Raw genomic sequence first — 18,238 nt, forward strand, 5'->3', positions numbered from 1 at the left:
TTTCGTGTTTAATGTATTCCTCATTCAACAGAGTACACTCCTCGTACACCACACATAACTGTTTCAAAGTATTAAATTGTTACTGATGTTACCAAGTTGCAGTGGTCATCTAAACTTGCCGTTTTGAAACAAATGAAAATAATATAGCGAAATATGGCACCTAAGAAGCGGACTATCCAAATAAACAAACATTTCTGGTTCAAGTCATTGCAGGAGGTCTACTACACAATAACGTAAACTAGGAGGAAAGTCCATTAGTAGATCATTATCAGGAAAACCAGCCCTCATAATGCAAACAGCCACTTCAAGAACTAAAGTTTCCCAACGTGTCAATGAGTAGTTGACGAAAGTGAACGCATTCTGTCTACTGAATCTCAATGCACGCCACTTATGACGAAGGGACCCACCAAGTGTCCTACCCCGATCTTGCTGAAACTTCGCTCGGTGAAAGAGGGGAAAAAATAAGCGAACACGTGTCTCGGCTTATCCGCATACACTCTACCGCTTCTGAGAAAACAACAGTCAAAAGTTTTTAATGGGCTGTTGCTATGGTGTAGATACCTTTTAGCGTGTAAGGATGCAATTGAAGCTGTGGCTCAGTGGCTACCATCGCGACTTCAGAACATTGCGCTGCGAGTTCAAAACCCAGTTGTTCCTTTTTTTCGTCCCCTTCACAAGTATTGATGGAAGGAGAGGAGTTTGTATAGGGGGTCAGAGAGTGGAGTGTATAAGATTTGCAGACGACATGTTTGTTATGGCAGAGAGTGCAAGAGAGATGGAACAAATGTCAGATGATCTAAACACAAAATTAGAAGAATATGGAATGAAGATTAACAAGATGAAAATGAAAAGCATGGTAACTGAAGGAAAGGGGAGAAAATGCCGTATGAAAATAGGGGGAGAGGAAATAGAGCAAGTGAATAATTTCAATTACTTGGGAAGTGTAATAATGGATGATATGTATTGCTCAACAGAAATTAGGAAAAGAATTGCAATGGCAAAAGAAAGATTCAAGAGGAAACAGAAATTACTTTGTGGACCACTAAACAAAGATTTGAGGAAAAGACTTGCCAACTGTTACATCTGGAGCATTGCACTATATGGTGCAGAGACCTGGACACTGAGGAAAGAAGATGAAAGAAGTTTGGAGGCACTAGAGATGTGGATATGGAGAAGAATGGAAAAAGTGAAATGGGAAGACCGAGTAAGGAATGAAGAAGTATTAAGAAGAGTTGGAGAAGAAAGAAACATGCTGAAAGTCATCAGAAAGAGGAAACGGAACTGGATTGGACAATGTTTGAGGAGGGACTGTTTATTAAAGGCAGGAATAGAAGGAATGGTGGAGGGAAAAAGGGGAAGAGGAAAAAGAAAATATCGAATGCTGGACAATATCAAAGGAGGCAAATATTCAGAAATGAAAAGACTGGCTATGGACAGACAAAAGTGGAAGAGGCTTAACCCATGACAAGACCTGCCGTAAGGCAGCTCAGGATCAGCAGATACGCCGTTTCAGTGAGAACCACCCATTTGTCAAGGCACGACAAATTCCGCAGACTTTGGGTCTCAACGTTAACAGTAAGACCATCGCTCGTCATCTAAAAGGGAGGGTGGACTGTGAGCAAGAAGTGCTGCTGTGAAAGAGACTGTTTCTCACAGGGAAGCATGCCTTGCTTTTGCTGCTGAAAATGTTGACAAACCTCTCCAGTTTTGGAGGGAAGTGATTTTCATGGACAAAAAGGTTTTCTCTACAGCATCAACTGGAAAAGTACTTGTCTACTGGCCGAAAGGTGCTACGTATAATCCAAAATGTATTTACAGTTGCCAAAGGAGTGGCAGGGAGTCTGTAATGGTATAGGCATGTATATCGGCCGAAGGGTGTGGGCTCCTGTAGGACGTGGAAGGAAGACTCGATGCACATAATTACATATCAATTCTGGAGAACGTGATGTTGCCTTCTGTGACAGCACGATTTGCCGATGATCAGAACGTGTTCCAACAAGATCGCTCGCCTATTCATATGGCACGTGTGGTTAAGAGGTGGTTCAACGACCATAGTAGCATTACTGTAATGGAATGGCCACCTAAAGGAGCTGGCATGAATCCCACTGAGAATATTTGGGCAGAAATGGTCAGAGTAATACGGGAAAAGAGACAGTCACCATCGACTTGCCGACAGCTTTCTGATGTGATTCATGGGCTCGGAATGAGTTACTTGAATCTCCTAGTTATGAGGCTAGAGTTGTGGGCTCAATGGCCAACAGACTTCGAGTCGTTGTGGAAGCCGAAGGAGGCTATACGTGATACTAAGCAGCATCAGCAGAGGTGGTTTTTTTTTTTTTTTTAGCCCATAACCCATCAGCTGCAACAGTTTTTTTTATTTTTTTTCCAGACATATATGTTATATTATTTTAAGGAAATGCAGTAAATGGAATCTGGACAAACAAATTAATTCAGAACAAGATACGTAATATTTAATTTGGTAAGAGAAGAAATACTCACGTTACATATTCAAGAATGCAGTCTCTAAAAAAATACATGACAAACACGTAAGAAGGGTAAAAAGCAATTCAGCACAAATGAAAAATATTGAGGAGAAGCTCGCCGATGAAGGTGTAATTGGAGAGCGAAGGTTTGGCTAGAAGGGGAGGTAAGGGGGCCCGAAAACAAAGAGAAAAATCAAATACCCAACAGACTTTGAGTCGTCGTCGCAGCAGAGGGCGGTTGGCATATGCGATTCGGAGCAACAGTAGAAGAATACTTTTATTTACTAATTTTTGAGGCTTTATTTTCTGACAGCTAAACAGTGCTACTTCATGAGACCCACTATTTGCCCACATGTGGCTAAACATCAGATGTGTAAAAAATTTTGAGAGGTGCCGAAGTTCTCTGGAACAGTAACGTGTTTTAGACAAGAAGATGATTTTTAATTCATTTCATTTTAACCATTCACAGTATGCTTTGAGATTCTAATATATGATTTCATTTTATTATTATGCATCTTTTCTTCAAGGAAAGTGAACTGTAGTAAGTTTCAAAATATGAAGAATAACTGGAAGTTTTTAATTTGCGGAATAGCATATTTAACAGTCAATACATTCAACAAATCTGTAGTTAATAGGACATATTAAGAAGCAAGTCAAAAATGCCATTGTGTAAAGATCAGGTTGGTCTCTAAAGGGGGACGATGGTCAAATAGAAAATACAAAATTATGGGTAACAACAGTTGTTGACAGTGGGGAGCCATAACCGATATGCCACTATTCTGAAATTGTAGTTCTGAAGTTTATCGCCGATCCTAGGACTGAAACCGATACTTTGTTTTACATAAAGAATGTAACCTTTAAAATTTACGTAGCACCGCGGAATATTAATACACAGTATATAGATCAGGAACTTAATCCCAATGCCTTTAATTTTATTCTCGCGGATGACACTGAGACAGTAAATAACAAGAGGAATAAGTAAACTCTCAGAATCAACATAAGAGAATTCAAGTGTCCAATGGATTCAAAAGTTTGCTATAATAGCGAATAATTGCTTTCACAGACTCCTTCGTGCCTATGTTTTCTCAGTCAGAAAATGTTTGAAACTAGGACTAGCAAGGTAAAACATTTTTCCACAAATCGTTGAATTGGAAGTCTAAGAGCAAGTTACATAAATTATGACAACAACAAGAGTTTTTCAAGCAGAATGATCACTGTAGGCATCCAACTCTTTTATTGTGTGTTACATGCACAGTATGTAAACTGGCAACACCACCAACATACAATACCACTAAGCTACGAAACAACTGTAGCAAAATAGAGCATCTGCCATGTCCATGTGATGGATAAGACGACTAATTCGCAGCATAAATGTCAATGTAAGCAGCAATTTCTGTCGGAATTGTGCTTCCTGGACCAAATAACATATTTCCTACGTCTTCAGAGCAAATCATGTAGCAAATGTAATTTAAAGGACATAAAAATATCAAGTGGATTTATTAACATAATTATGAACCACTCAAGAACGTAAATCGACGGTCACATGGTTGTCAAATGTATTCTACGGTGTTGCCATTGTCCATAACACTAGCAGCAGGAAGAAAACGTTTGCTCAGCTGGTGTGCTGAGATGCGCTTCGAAGACGTCACAGCATCGTCTGCCACCACTTCGTGGGAAACAAAATACCTCAAGTATAAGCCAATGTGTTGTATTCGCATATCTGTGGCTATGACTTGGCACTAAATTGTTATTATGGATAGTACGTATGCTCCGATTGCGAATCTAACATCATAAATAAAGACAAGGGAAAATGAATTAAATGTCCTTCCTCTTCTGCAACATCAAATATATTTTAGTTATTCTATCTTAAATGGTCTGCGCAGAAAATCATTCATCAGAAGTGAACAGCCTGCTGGCGTGGGTTGGCCATGCGTTCAATGGTGTCATATCGCGGATGGCGCAGCTGCTTGTGCCTTCAGTTCAAATCCTTCCCTGGGCATGGATGTGTGTTAGGTTAGGTAGGTTTAAGCAGTTCTAGGTCTAGGGGACTGATGACCTAAGCAGTTTCGTCGCATAGTTCTTAGAGTCATTTTTTGACCTTTTGTGAAAATTTTCTTTACATAAACGGCCATATCTTTAGATTGCGTTGACATAAAGCTCACTTTTTTACACCACCAAGGGACCGTATACTGCAGGAAGTGTGATATATTTCTGCTTATTATGTCTACCCGTACTTGAGGTAAATGGGTTTTAAGTGTTGGGTAGACAGATGGACGATCAAAAAAGTGAGACTAGTAGGATTCTATGTTTACCGATTTAGGTGACAAAATCCTAACAAAAAAAATAGCTACGACAGTTATTGAAGATGAAGGCTGCATAAATAATTCCCCCTACTCTTTATTCGAAATGTCATAGTTGCAGTTGATACATCAGCATATTAATTGTAGCTAAGTTTTCGATCCACATCATGTTTACAGGAATGCAAATAAAATCCATTTGCCTATACACACGGTAATTCAGATCCCAGTATTAATGCCACTGTGTTTTAGAAGTGCGAGGATTCCCACTGCTAGCTAGCTTAAGAAACACTTCGGCTAATGAACGTTTTCTGGCTGTGGCGAGTCAAATGGACAATTCGAAACATTGTAGAATACGTTTGGCAGCTATGTCGTCGTTTATTTCCGGGGGTGGTAAAGAATTATCCTACTAAATTTACTCGCTAATTCCAATAAACATCCCGAATGATTGTCACATAAGCGGTTACATAAAGGTTGAAAATTCATGTTTTTCAGTCCAAAAAGTTCTATGCAACAGAAACTGCAGATCATTTTGCGATTTTCATTGCGAAATTGCCGGCTTATTCTTGTCTGGGGTAATAATAGAGGGCTGTTTGCCTGGGTCGTCTGCTAGCGTAGTGAAAGGTGTTTGCTACTGCAAGGGAGGTCTGGTTTGTTTTCGATTCTAATCACGATGGAGGCAGACAGACTATCAGTAAAGCTATTTTAAGAAATTCTCGCGCCCCCAATACGTTTCATTGCTACCTTTATTCTGTACCAGTGCCCTGTGGATGCCAATATGAAACTCTTTTAGAATTTCATACTTATTACTGCCTACTTTTTCACTTTTGTCAGTAATTGAATTGACTTAAGTGTGGCACTGAATGATTTTTAACTGAATTTCGTTATGAATCTTCAAGCATTGCTAAATTTGCATACTTTCATGGTAGGTCAGCAATGGTAATCCAGTACGACTGGTCTGAACATTGACACAGACCATTTCGCGGCCGATTGCGCACAATATTTTGCTAATTCGTAACGATCTGGGGTACTTTGTCTTGCTAAAACAGTTATGTTATCTCGATAAGCTGAAATTCATTAGTATTAGTATAGTTCATACTAATTAGCATTTCTTCTTTCATTTATATCTTATATTTACGTGTTGTGTTTAATGCACTAATCAGCATTAATATAGTCTTACACATGATTGAAAACAGTCTGACAAAGTTAGGACAGTTTTTCAATTTCACAGCTTTGCATAGTATGTTGGTAGCACTTCGTTGACTTGCCTGTTATGCTGTGTAGCAGACTTTAAATCTGTGCGGATCAGCATAATGAAAAGGTGAGCGGTATCGCTCGTTTTGTCCACGACTGTACATATGTAACACACCACCACTTAAACCACAGGACCGATTTTAACTAAACTTGGTACACGTATCACTTACTGTCTGGAAATCATCACTGTGAGAATAAGAACCACCTACCTATCAAAGGGGTGGGGTGAGGGTGAGAAAGCTGTGTAGTTCATGATGCAAGATTAGCTGTACTTTAGTCATCCAGCAAGAATGAGGGGACTTAGTGACTTGCAACAAACTTTACACATAATTTCAAACTGTTACAAAGAAAACTTCTCACTAACAATCCTCCACATAATGTTGAAGACAAAAATGTTTATCACTTATGAAATTTTTGTTGATCGTGCAGTAAAACTGCTGCTTTAAGCATGACTTTTTACTTATTATTTCTTTACTAATAACACATTTTTCAAGTAATATTCAACAATATTAGGACAAAGATAGATTGCTACTCACCATAAAGATGGCACATTGAGCTTTAGATTGGCACAAGGAAAAACACTGTTACAGATTTAGCTTTTGCCCAAGCCTTCTTCAGTAAAGGAAACGCACACTTTACACACACACACACACACACACACACACACACACACACACACAAAACTACCATCTCCAGTTGCTCAGACCAGGATGGAACTGTCATGGTGAACGAAACTATCAATCTGGAGAGGTGTAGGGAAGGGGGGGGGGGGGGGGGGGGGGGGGGGGGGGGGGGAAAGGATAGCACCCTTACCCTGCTAAACCTTCCACTTCCCCGTCCCACTTCAGATTGCTGCTTTCATTCACCATGACAGCTGTATTCCCTTCTGAAGAAGCTTTAGCAAAAAGCTAAATGTGTAGCAGCATTTTCATTGCACCTGTCTGCAACTCGTCAAGTCATCTTTATAGCGAGTGGCAATTTACCCTTTTGTAGCATTGTGAATATTCCAAATTCCAATTTCCATTATCAGTCGGTATTCACAGAATGTACTAGCAAGATCATACAATCGTACAACACACAGATCAGGGGATATGACGTCATAAATACCAAGATGCGTGAAGCTGTATTGTGCATGACATTTCAATTTATTACTACTAACTCTATTAGCAGCACATTTTGCAGGCAGTGTCCACAAATACAAATGTATGTACCTGGAAAATTATACCATAGTATCACATGCATTTCCAGAGATACGAGATCATAAAAATTGAGGTGTGTGTGTGTGTGTGTGTGTGTGTGTGTGTGTGTGTGTGTGTGTGGGCGCGCGCGCGCGGTGGTGGTGACGACGTACGACAAAGTGGAATTCGCTAGACAGTGAAATGTGTGTACAAATGTGAGTGAAATATATGTAAAATATAACAGTTTATAGCAAATGGACTAATAGCAAATTGGAAGCAATACATATCTGGGAAATGCCAGATACTCGGCTACTAATTTATACAGGTTATGGATGGACAAATAAGGAATTCAATGCAGGCTTTTGCAGGAGCTACAAACCACCACCAGCACCAAAAGCATGTAGCTATGGTTTGAACTGCATTTAGCTACTTTACTTCTGCCTTCGTTGGACAAGCAGGTTCAGATACATTATTTGAAAAATGCTGTGAAAGTATCTGCACAGTAGTTCGCAACAAATTACCTTGTGATGAAGGTCCTGGAGTTGGTTCAGGCTCTTCTTTAACTTGCTGGACAGGACCATCCTGGAGACAAAAGGAGACATTTAATAACATATAGTAGTAAGATTACTGTCTAAATGAATCAGCTAGTATTAAAGTAGGGTCAAGAGCATACTAATTCATAATTAGTTAAACGAATTCAGTACTAAACTTCATTACATGTCAAACCTCAACTCAGTAAAGTTTGCATTATTTTCTTACTGGTTTACAAAATGTTAAATACTCATGTGGAATCTTCTTCAAACGTCAAATCACACACAATATTACACTGTATTGCATAAAGCATGATGATCAATATCAATGATTATTTGTGACAAAGGATTTTTTGGAGCACGAGATCATTTGGGAAGCCTGGTAATTTTCTGAAGACTCATGAAACTATATCATTGTTGCCAAATGTGATTCCAGCAACGAGGTTAAATAATATTTGAATAAGATGTAACAGACGAAGAGATGATAGCAGCAGAATTCTCTCTCTCTCTCTCTCTCTCTCTCTCTCTCTTTCTCTCTTTCTCTCTAGAAGGGAGAGAGGGATGGTGGGGGATGGGCAAGTTTTGTGCAGAGAGAAAATATTTTGAAAAGTTCTCCGGCTGGTCAGTAGTTCACAACAGTAGTCACTGAAAACATTCATGATACTGTTAATGGGATTCCACTCATTGATAGTGAATGAGATAGCTGAAATTGTAAGGACTCCAACTGAATGAGTACTCAATGTCCCACGCAAAACAATCTGAAATTAAAACATCTTTACATGTGATAAAGAGTTGCAACAGCTGAGTACTGACCGAAAATGTTGCCAGAAGAATGTTTCCACTCAGTGTTCGGTAATGCTTAGTCGCACTCTACAAATTATGTGTGTGTTGTAATCATTGAGATTCATGAACATCAACCAGAGTTGAAACAGTCAAATCAATTGACAAAGACTGATGTAAGATTACTACAGAAAGTAATGCCATTTATTCCGCTGAAAAAGTGATGACTAATGTTTTGGATTCCCAGAAGTGTTATTCTCACACTTTTTGGGCATATTATACAATCCAGTCACATTAATGTGACCACTAGTCAAATGCCACTTTTTGCAGTGGGGACTTGCAGGAGGAGTGTCAATGACATTCTTGAACATACCGACAGAGATGCAGAGCCATGCTGACTCCAGTTCTGTGGCCAGCTGTGCTAGGTTTTATGCTTGAAGATTCACGGAGTGAACAGCCCAATCGCGATGGTCCCACAGATTCTCGATTGGGTTTAAATTCACGGGGGTTTGGTGGGGGGAGGGGGGGGGGGGGGCGGATGTTTGTTGGCCAGGGGAGTAAGGTAAACTCATCCTTGTGCTCCTTGAACCACACATGTACACTGCGAGCTGTGTCACTTGTTGCATTCTCCTGCTGATAGATGCCATTGTGCCGAGGAAAACTAAACTGCTTGTAGGATTGATGTGGTCCCCAAGGGTAGATGCATACTTGTGTTGCTGCACTGTGCCTTCCAGAATGACAGGATCACAAAGGAAATGCCACAAAAGCATTCCGCAGGCAACAACGCTCCCTTGATTGTTGCAGGGTGTTTGCTTTCTGACATATTCCACTGTAAATGCCACCTGCCATTTGTCAAATGTGATTTATCCGAAAAGACTACCTGCACAACTCTGAATCCAGTTGTGGTATTGGAATGAAAAATTCCTGCCTGTGACTGACTGACTGACTGACCAACCAACCAACCTTTGTCGCCGATGAACAGCAGTCAGCAAGGGTACATTATACAGGTTCCTACTGCAGAAGCTCATACACTGCAACATTCACTGAAGGCTGTTGGTAGCCCCTTGGTTCATCTTGGCAGCCAGTTTCTCAACAGTTGCACACCTATTCGCCTGCAGCCATCCCCGCAGCCATCCGTTTACCCCTGTCATCTATGGCCCACGGTGCATCAAATTTGTCTCGACTCCAGTTCTGGATGGTGCCATTTTGCCATTCATGGTATACTTCAACCATGGCAGCATGCAAACAGCTTACAAACTTAGTCATTTGGGAAATGCTTCCATCATTGGCCAAAAGCCAATGACCATACCCTTTTAGCCATCAAAATGTTCCACTTCTGCTTTATGACAATGGCTGCACTGTTTTCTGCATTTCTGACATGCTTTACCATATTTTACAGTCTTTAAGACACACATTTAATTTTGAAGCAATTTTTAAATAAATTTTTGCAACTTCTATTATCAACTTGCAAAGCCAGACTAAAAAAAATTCTTTGTTTATAAAACCAAACTTACCTTTAAAATCCCTCATAATCACCATCTGAACTTTCTTCTTCCTCTTCATCGTCATCATTACCTTATTCATATATAACATAATATTCACTGGCATCGAAAGCATTGCTTATACCACATTTGTTTGATTGTAGCTGTCATTTTAAAGCTTCCTTCGGCATGAATTCATGTTGGGTTTCATCCGTCATCCATTTGTTCCGTTCCTCCCTCATATACACTTTATATGGTTTACTTATCAAGACATCAAGAGGTTGCAATTGTGAAGAAAGTCCTTCCAGAATAACAGCAAGCTTTGTATTTCCCTGTCTCAGTTTCCCTTCCCCCGAATTTTTCCAAATGACTACTAAACTGAAGTATCACAAGAAGAGACTACTTCTTCAATAAAGCACCTTTCCTTCTCTCCCAGACACTGTTGTTGTTGTTGTGGTCTTCAGTCCCGAGACTGGTTTGATGCAGCTCTCCATGCTACTCTATCCTGTGCAAGCTTCTTCATCTCCCAGTACCTACTGCAACCTACATCCTTCTGAATCTGCTTAGTGTATTCATCTCTTGGTCTCCCCCTATGATTTTTACCCTCCACGCTGCCCTCCAATACTAAATTGGTGATCCCTTGATGCCTCAGAAAATGTCCTACCAACCGATCCCTTCTTCTGGTCAAGTTGTGCCACGAACTCCTCTTCTCCCCAATCCTATTCAGTACCTCCTCATTAGTTATGTGATCTACCCATCTAATCTTCAGCATTCTTCTGTAGCACCACATTTCAAAAGCTTCTATTCTCTTCTTGTCCTAAGTATTTACCGTCCATGTTTCACTTCCATACATGGCTACACTCCATACAAATACTTTCAGAAATGACTTCCTGACACTTAAATCTATACTCGATGTTAACAAATTTCTCTTCTTCAGAAATGCTTTCCTTGCCATTGCCAGTCTACATTTTATATCCTCTCTACTTCGACCATCATCAGTTATTTTGCTTCCCAAATACCAAAACTCCTTTACTACTTTAAGTGTCTCATTTCCTAATCTAATACCCTCAACATCACCCGATTTAAATCGACTACATTCCATTATCCTCGTTTTGCTTTTGTTGATGTTCATCTTATATCCTCCCTTCAAGACACCATCCATTCCGTTCAACTGCTCTTCCAAGTCCTTTGCTGTCTCTGACAGAATTACGATGTCATCGGCGAACCTCAAAGTTTTTATTTCTTCTCCATGGATTTTAATACCTACTCCGAATTTTTCTTTTGTTTCCTTTACTGCTTGCTCAATATACAGATTGAATAACATCGCGGAGAGACACTATTAATCTATAATTTCATACCAGTTTTGTCCTTTCAACCCTTTTCATGTAAGTGGTATTTCAGCAGGTTTTGGCATTGCTTTGCACTTAAAAATGATCACTGGATTAAATTTAGCACCATCAGCACAACAGGAAAGGACATCAGTTTAGTGCATTTTTTCATGTCAACTTGTTTTTATAGTTACAGTTTTAGCATGTTTTACGGCAACAGTTCTGCTACTTGGAACATCAAAATGCCGGAGGAGTTTCGTCCAGATTCACTATTTGGCTTAGTTCCACACTGGTTTTCTTTCGATGTTGAATAACAAAGTGATGGAAAGAAAATATTCTCTCTTCATACTCTTGTGGCATACTGGTTTTGGTTTGCCTGCTAAGTCCGTGACACTTCATAAACCAGTAGCACCAAGCAATTCCACCCTTGAAGTCTGTCAAGTTCCACTGCAGTGCTAGATTGCAGTGTGTGTTTGAATGATTTTTGTATTAATGCCAATGCCTTTTTGACGGTGTCCTTGAAAATCCATTTCAAAAGGTCATCTAGTTTTGAGCATTTTGCATTCAGTCCTCAGTCACATTTAGTGTTCCTCATTTTTTTCCGTTCATCTTTACTATCCCACCAATCGTGAATGGTTTTTTCTGTTAATGGAGGGTCAATATGCAGCTCAGCTGCTCTGTTTCCATGTTCTTTTTGCATATACTGTTACTTTCAACTTATAGCCTGCATCATATAAATACCTTTTTTTTCTTTTATGAAACCAGCTACAAACAAAAATATCATGCTGTTGTACAAAGCACTTTCAATTCAAGTTCACTGGCACCGCAGACTGCAGTGACAAATCATGGGCTAGACAGTGTTCTGGATTTGTAATGGCAGGGCACGAGGGAGAGTGTTCGCAAGCTTGTGAATCACTGCAACTCACATTTATCACATCAGTGCACTGCCGCTGCCAATAGAATCCAATGTTACCCAGATAGAAATAGGTTTTCTGCGGCATCAAATATATGGCCATTTTTAAGACTGGAGGAAATTTTAAATCAAACACTGGACATATTTACATCAATTTTGAGTAGGAGACACACCTGAATTTTGGAGGCTACCTCCCCACTGCTACTGCTGCCACCTGTTGTCTGTGAGTGGTTATTGCACAGTGAATTTTAATGTAGATGGTGGTCACATTAAAGTGACTGAGCCATGTATGTTTCACTGCTGGAGTAGTGAAATGCACGATCACAAAATGCGGCAGACACAGCAGAAAAAGTGAAAAGTGCGTTAACTGGTTATTGAATTAATACCTTACTCACTCAGTTCACCTTGTTTAGCTGTAAATGACTCATTCCTATTTCTCAGATTAGAATTTTATTCCATGGGAGGGGGGAGGGGGGAGGGGGGGGGGAATGAAAAGCAACTGGAGCAAATGTGTAGCCTTGAGTGGAGACTACTATTAGAAATTAAATGAGGTTTTTTGATTCTGAGAAAGTTTATTTGCTTTTTATCACACCTTGTGGGTCTCTCAACAAACTGATACTGCAAAATACACGTTATTCTCATTTTCAGTATTACAATATTGATCTTAGGTTCCTAAACTGAGCTCCTTATAATAACGACCATTCATATTGTTTCTGTTGGGATTCTTTTGCTTTGATATTCACCTAGAACAAAGTTCTGAGACCATTTAACTTGAGGCAATGAAATGTGAAGAGCAATATGAACCTTTCAATCATCATTCAATATCCTTCCACACAAGACGACCTGTGACCTGACCTCTTTTATGGTGTCCATATCAAAACTTGATCTGTGACCATGAGGCAGTTACAACAACAATGAATACCAAAGTACCAAGAACAACTAAAATACGTCGAAAGATATGTATGTTCGGTAAACTGAACACGGAAACAGTAGTCTCATATCTCAATGAGTAACCAGAAATTTTTAGGTCACAAGAGGAGCTCAAGTTTAAAAGAATAGTTGATGCACTTGTATCCAGCAGAACAGTTCACGATGAGAGGCATCCTCCACAGTATACAATCACTGCAAAGAAACTTCTTAAGAAACAGAGGGTACTGTATAATAGATATTAAACGAAGCATAGGAATATGAAATGCTTAACTCTGTTTTCAAATGTTTGATTACAAGTGGTGCCCATTTTAATTCTCATACCATTGAAAAGATGAGTGAAGTGCATATTACTGTCAGTAGCATTGAGGAACAGCTCAAATCATTAAAACAGAATAAAGCCCCTAGGCCCAATAGAATCCCTATCAGATTCCATACCCCCATTTGCAGCTGATTTAGCCCCCTCTGTTAACTACAATCTACCACAGATCGCTGAAAAAAAAAAAAAAAAAACCAATGTGTCCAGCAGATGGAAGTAAGCACAGACTATACCTACATACGCAAAGAATAATAGCTGAAGTGACTCACAGAACTCCCATCCAGTATCTTTGACACCAATTTGAATTTGTTGTAGAATCTTAGGACATATTCAGAACTCAAATACTATGAAGTATCTGTAAACAAGCTGACCTTCTTCATGCCCAGCAGCATGGATTTCAAAAACATCGATCATGTGAAACCCAACTTGCACTATTCTCACATGAAGTAATGAAAGCCATGGGATCCAGGCAGTCAGGTAGATACAGTATTTTTTTATTTCCGAAAAGTATTTTACTCGGTACCACACCTACAAGCGTATTTCACTTGTGGAACAATAGATACTGCCTACAGGAAAACTGAAGAGGCCTTTGGACCAAGAAAAGCAGCTGTATCTACATCAAGAGGTCGTACGGGAAACCCAGTCATAAGCAAAGATGCTGACAGAGGAATTTGACAGAGCACTGAAAGACCTAAGTCGAAACAAGTCCCCAGGAGTAGACGACATTCCATCAGAACCACTGACAGCCTTGGGAGAGCCAGCCATGACAAAACTCTATCATCTGGTGTGCAAGATGTATGAGACAGGCAAAACACACTCAGACTTAAAAAAGAATGTAATAATTCCAATTCCAAAAAAAAGCAGTTGCTGACATGTGTGAATGTTACTGAATTATTAAACAATGGAAAATCCAGGATGGAATGTAACAATACGAGAGAAGGAAAGTTGCTACTCACCATATAGTGGAGACGCTGAGCCGCGATAGGCACAATAAAAAGATTCACACAATCATAGCTTTCGGCCATTAAGGCCTTAGTCAGCAGCACACACACACACACACACACACACACACACACACACACACACACACACAAGTGCAACTTGCACACACATCTGCAGTCTGAGCGAGCTGAAACTACACTGTGAGCAGCAGCACCTGTGCATGATGGAAGTGGCGACTGGGTGGGGGTAAGGAGGAGGCTGGGATGGGCAGGGGGAGGGATAGTATGGTGGGAGTGGCGGACAATGAAATGCTGCAGTTTAGACGGAGGGTTGGAGAGAAGGTGCAGAGGGGGGAGGGGTAAGTAGTGGAAAGGAGAGAAATAGAAATAAAAATAAAAGAAATAAAAAGACTGGGTGTGGCGATGAAATGACGGCTGTGTAGTGCCACATGAACGGCCACCAACAAACTGTGGCCAAAAAACAAGTGGACCACCCTGTAGCTGAACACGCTGCCAAACATGATACCCCTCATCTCAATGACTGCTTCACAGCCTGTGGCATATGGATCCTTCCCAGCAACACCAGATTTTCTGAATTGCGCAGGTGGGAACTTTCCCTGCAATACATCCTACGTTCCTGTAACCCTCCTGGCCTCAACCTTCATTAGTCACTGTCCTCACTCATCCAACCCCTTCCCTATTCCCGTTCCAGCACTCCACAGTCGTCATTCCACCGCCACACCCAGTCTTTTAATTTCTATTTATTTCTCTCCTTTCCGCTACTTACCCCTTCCCCCCTCCACACCACCTCTCCTGCCCTCCGTCTAAACTGCAACACTTCACTGTCCGCCACTCCCACCATACTATCCCTCCCCCTCCCTGCCCCAGTCTCCTCCTTACCCCCACCCAGTTGCCACTCCCATCATGCACTGGTACTGCCATTCGCAGTGTAGTTTCAGCTCTATGAGACCGCAGATGTGTGTGCAAGTTGTGCTTGCGTGAGTGTGTGCGTGTGCGCATGTGTATATGTATCTGTGTGTACTGCTGACAAAGGCCTAAATGGCCGAAAGCTATGATTGTGTGAATCTTTTTATTGTGCCTATCGCGGCTCAGCATCTCCGCTATATGGTGAGTAGCAACTTTCCTTCTCTCGTATTGTTACTGAATTATTAGTTTAATAAGTCATGGTTGCAAGATACCAACATGAATTATTTACAGAAGAATGGAAAAACTGGTAGATGCCATCCTCAGAGAAGTTTAGTTTGGATTCCAGAGAAATGTAGGAACACGTGAGGCAATATTGACTCTATGACCCTTCTGAAGGTAGCAGGGGTAAAGTACAGAGAGTGAAAGGCTATTTACAACTTGTAATGAAACTAGACGGGACACTTACGAAGTGTTGAGGAGCATGAGAGGGAAGCAGTGGTTGAGACGTGAGTGAGATATGGTTGTAGCCTACTGCCGACGTTATTCAATCTGCACATTGATATTGATAGGGAGTAAGAATTAAAGTTTCAGGAGAAAAATAAAAACTTAGAGGTTTACCAATGACATTCTAATTCTGTCAGAGATAGCAAAGAATTATGCACAGCAGATGAACAGAATGTCTTGAGAGGACGACGTACAGACCAAGGATAATGGAACGTAATCAATTAAATCAGGTTATGCTGAGGGAATTAGATTAGGAAAGGAGACACCTGAAGTAAATCTACATCTATATGGTTACTCTGCTTGCTTTTTGGGCAGCAGAATAACCAATGATGGCTGAAGTAGAGAGGATATAAAATGTAGAGAGGATATAAAATAAGGACTGGCAATGGCAAGGAAAATGTTTCCGAAGAGGAGAAGATTGTTAAGATTGAATATAGATTTAATTGTTTGGTAATCTTCTGCAAAGATATTTGTCTGGAGTGTAGCCCTGTACAGAAGTGAAACATTCATGATAAACAGTTTAGACAAAAACAGAACAGAAGCTTTTGAAATGTGGTGCTACAGGAGAATGCTGAAGATTAGGAGGGTAGGTCAGGTAACCAATGAGGAGGTTGTGAACAGCACTGGGGAGAAAAGAAATTTGTGGCACAACCTGATGAGATGAAGGGAGTCTCAAATGAAATTTGTGACTGGATTAAGGGTTTCTTGGTAGGGAGGTTGCAGCAAGTTCTTTTGGATGCAGACTCATCCACAGATGTAGACATAACATCAGGAGTACCCCTGGGAAATGTGTTGGGTTCCTTGCGGTTTACATTATATATTAATGATCTAGCAGACAATATTAATAGTAACTTCAGACTTTTTTGCAGACGATTTTGCTATCTATAATGAAGTACAACCTGAAAGAAACAGCACAAATATTCAGTCAGATCTTGATAAGATTTCAAAGTGGTGTAGAGAGTAGCAACTTGCTTTTAAATATTCAGAAATGGAAAATTGTGAAATTCACAAAATGAAAGGGACCTATACCAGATAGGATTGACAGGGCTATCAAATGTATACTGAGAAGAGCAGCCTGAATGGACACACCGTTTCAGGGAATGATTTTGAGTAATGACTTGAGGGATATACTACCAAAACCAACATGCCACTCTCAGAAGGTTCATGAGGAAAAGATCAGAATAATTACAGCATGTACAGAGGCATTTAAGTAATCATTCTTCTCAAGCTCCATACTGGAATGAAATGGGAAAGCACCCTAAATAACTGGTATAACATGACATATGACATAACCACTGACATCCGCTACTAAGTGGTTTGCTGAGTATAGACGGTGTCTCCCCCCCCCCCCCCTCCCTCCCCTTGTGCTTAGTCTGAACTGCCTGTACACACCAAGGGCATTGGGGAAGCTATCTTGACTGTTAGAGGAAGGCAGTGATAGCGAACTTAACTTTGTTGTATTCCTACAACTGTGAATATGAGCACTGTTACATTGGCTATGATAGGTAGTCTTCCAGGCAGTTGGCCATTTTCTCTGAAAACCAAGGTGTTAAATAACACCCGCAACAAGAGCTTTGTCTCACTCAGACCGAACTTCTCAGTCAAGACATGCTCCCATTACTGGTACAGTTCATCTCCAAACCACATGATCCCACCATTTAGGAGCCATGTAGAGATAGTTAAATTGAGTCTACAAGCACCAGGAGGACAATCCAATACTACTTGTTTGTCACAGAAACAATATAAGGTCTTGTTGCCCACTAGTTGTGACAATACGACCACCATAAACTGTGAACACAGGTGGACCATGCAGCCACTAACTTAATCTGCCTCAATCTACTGCCATGTGCCGTCATTAGACCATCTCTCTCACTCGCCCTTAATGGTGTGTATTTCTTCACATTATGTAAACTGAAGGAGAAGAGGGAGAAAGGAAAGAAAATTGAAGGAACTATTAATATCAGCTGCATTGGGACTTTTATGCTGAATCGGCAGGAACGATTGAAGATGTGTGGTGGACTGGAATTCGAATATGGGTTCTCCTCTTCAGTAGGCAGTTACATTAACCACTGCACCACCCGGACACAGTGTTTATCGCAAATACGCGAACTACCTTAGTGCACTTCCCAGCCATCTCACATTCCCACCTAGTGCCACCTATCTGCAAGTCCCCATCCATGTCCTCCATGCTCACTAATTTTCAATTCCTGCTGGAAGTCTAACATTAATGTGCATCCACACTGAAGTTTGTGGATTCATTGCCAATTGAAAAGAATTCCTTCCTTTGGTAAGTGTCCTTCAACAATTTGGGTGTTCAGATTCTGTTGTGAGACTGTGCATTGTCTCCCAGCCCTGTAAATCACTACCTTGCATCGA

At 40.5% G+C, this 18,238-nt stretch overlaps 1 protein-coding gene across 5 annotated transcripts in view; it reads right to left on the reverse strand.

Moving 5' to 3' along the window:
• The window catches only part of LOC124596085 (protein tramtrack, alpha isoform-like), a 152,534-nt gene that overhangs the window by 113,609 nt on the left and 20,687 nt on the right, over positions 1-18,238 (reverse strand). For all 5 annotated transcript variants that reach the window (XM_047135077.1, XM_047135075.1, XM_047135076.1 and 2 more), the window contains exon 3: positions 7,734-7,794. In XM_047135077.1, coding sequence (XP_046991033.1) covers positions 7,734-7,794 — 61 coding nt within the window. The remainder of the gene's footprint in view (positions 1-7,733; positions 7,795-18,238) is intronic.

This window comes from Schistocerca americana, chromosome 2 (genome assembly GCF_021461395.2).
Source record: "Schistocerca americana isolate TAMUIC-IGC-003095 chromosome 2, iqSchAmer2.1, whole genome shotgun sequence".
NCBI lineage: Eukaryota > Metazoa > Arthropoda > Insecta > Orthoptera > Acrididae > Schistocerca > Schistocerca americana.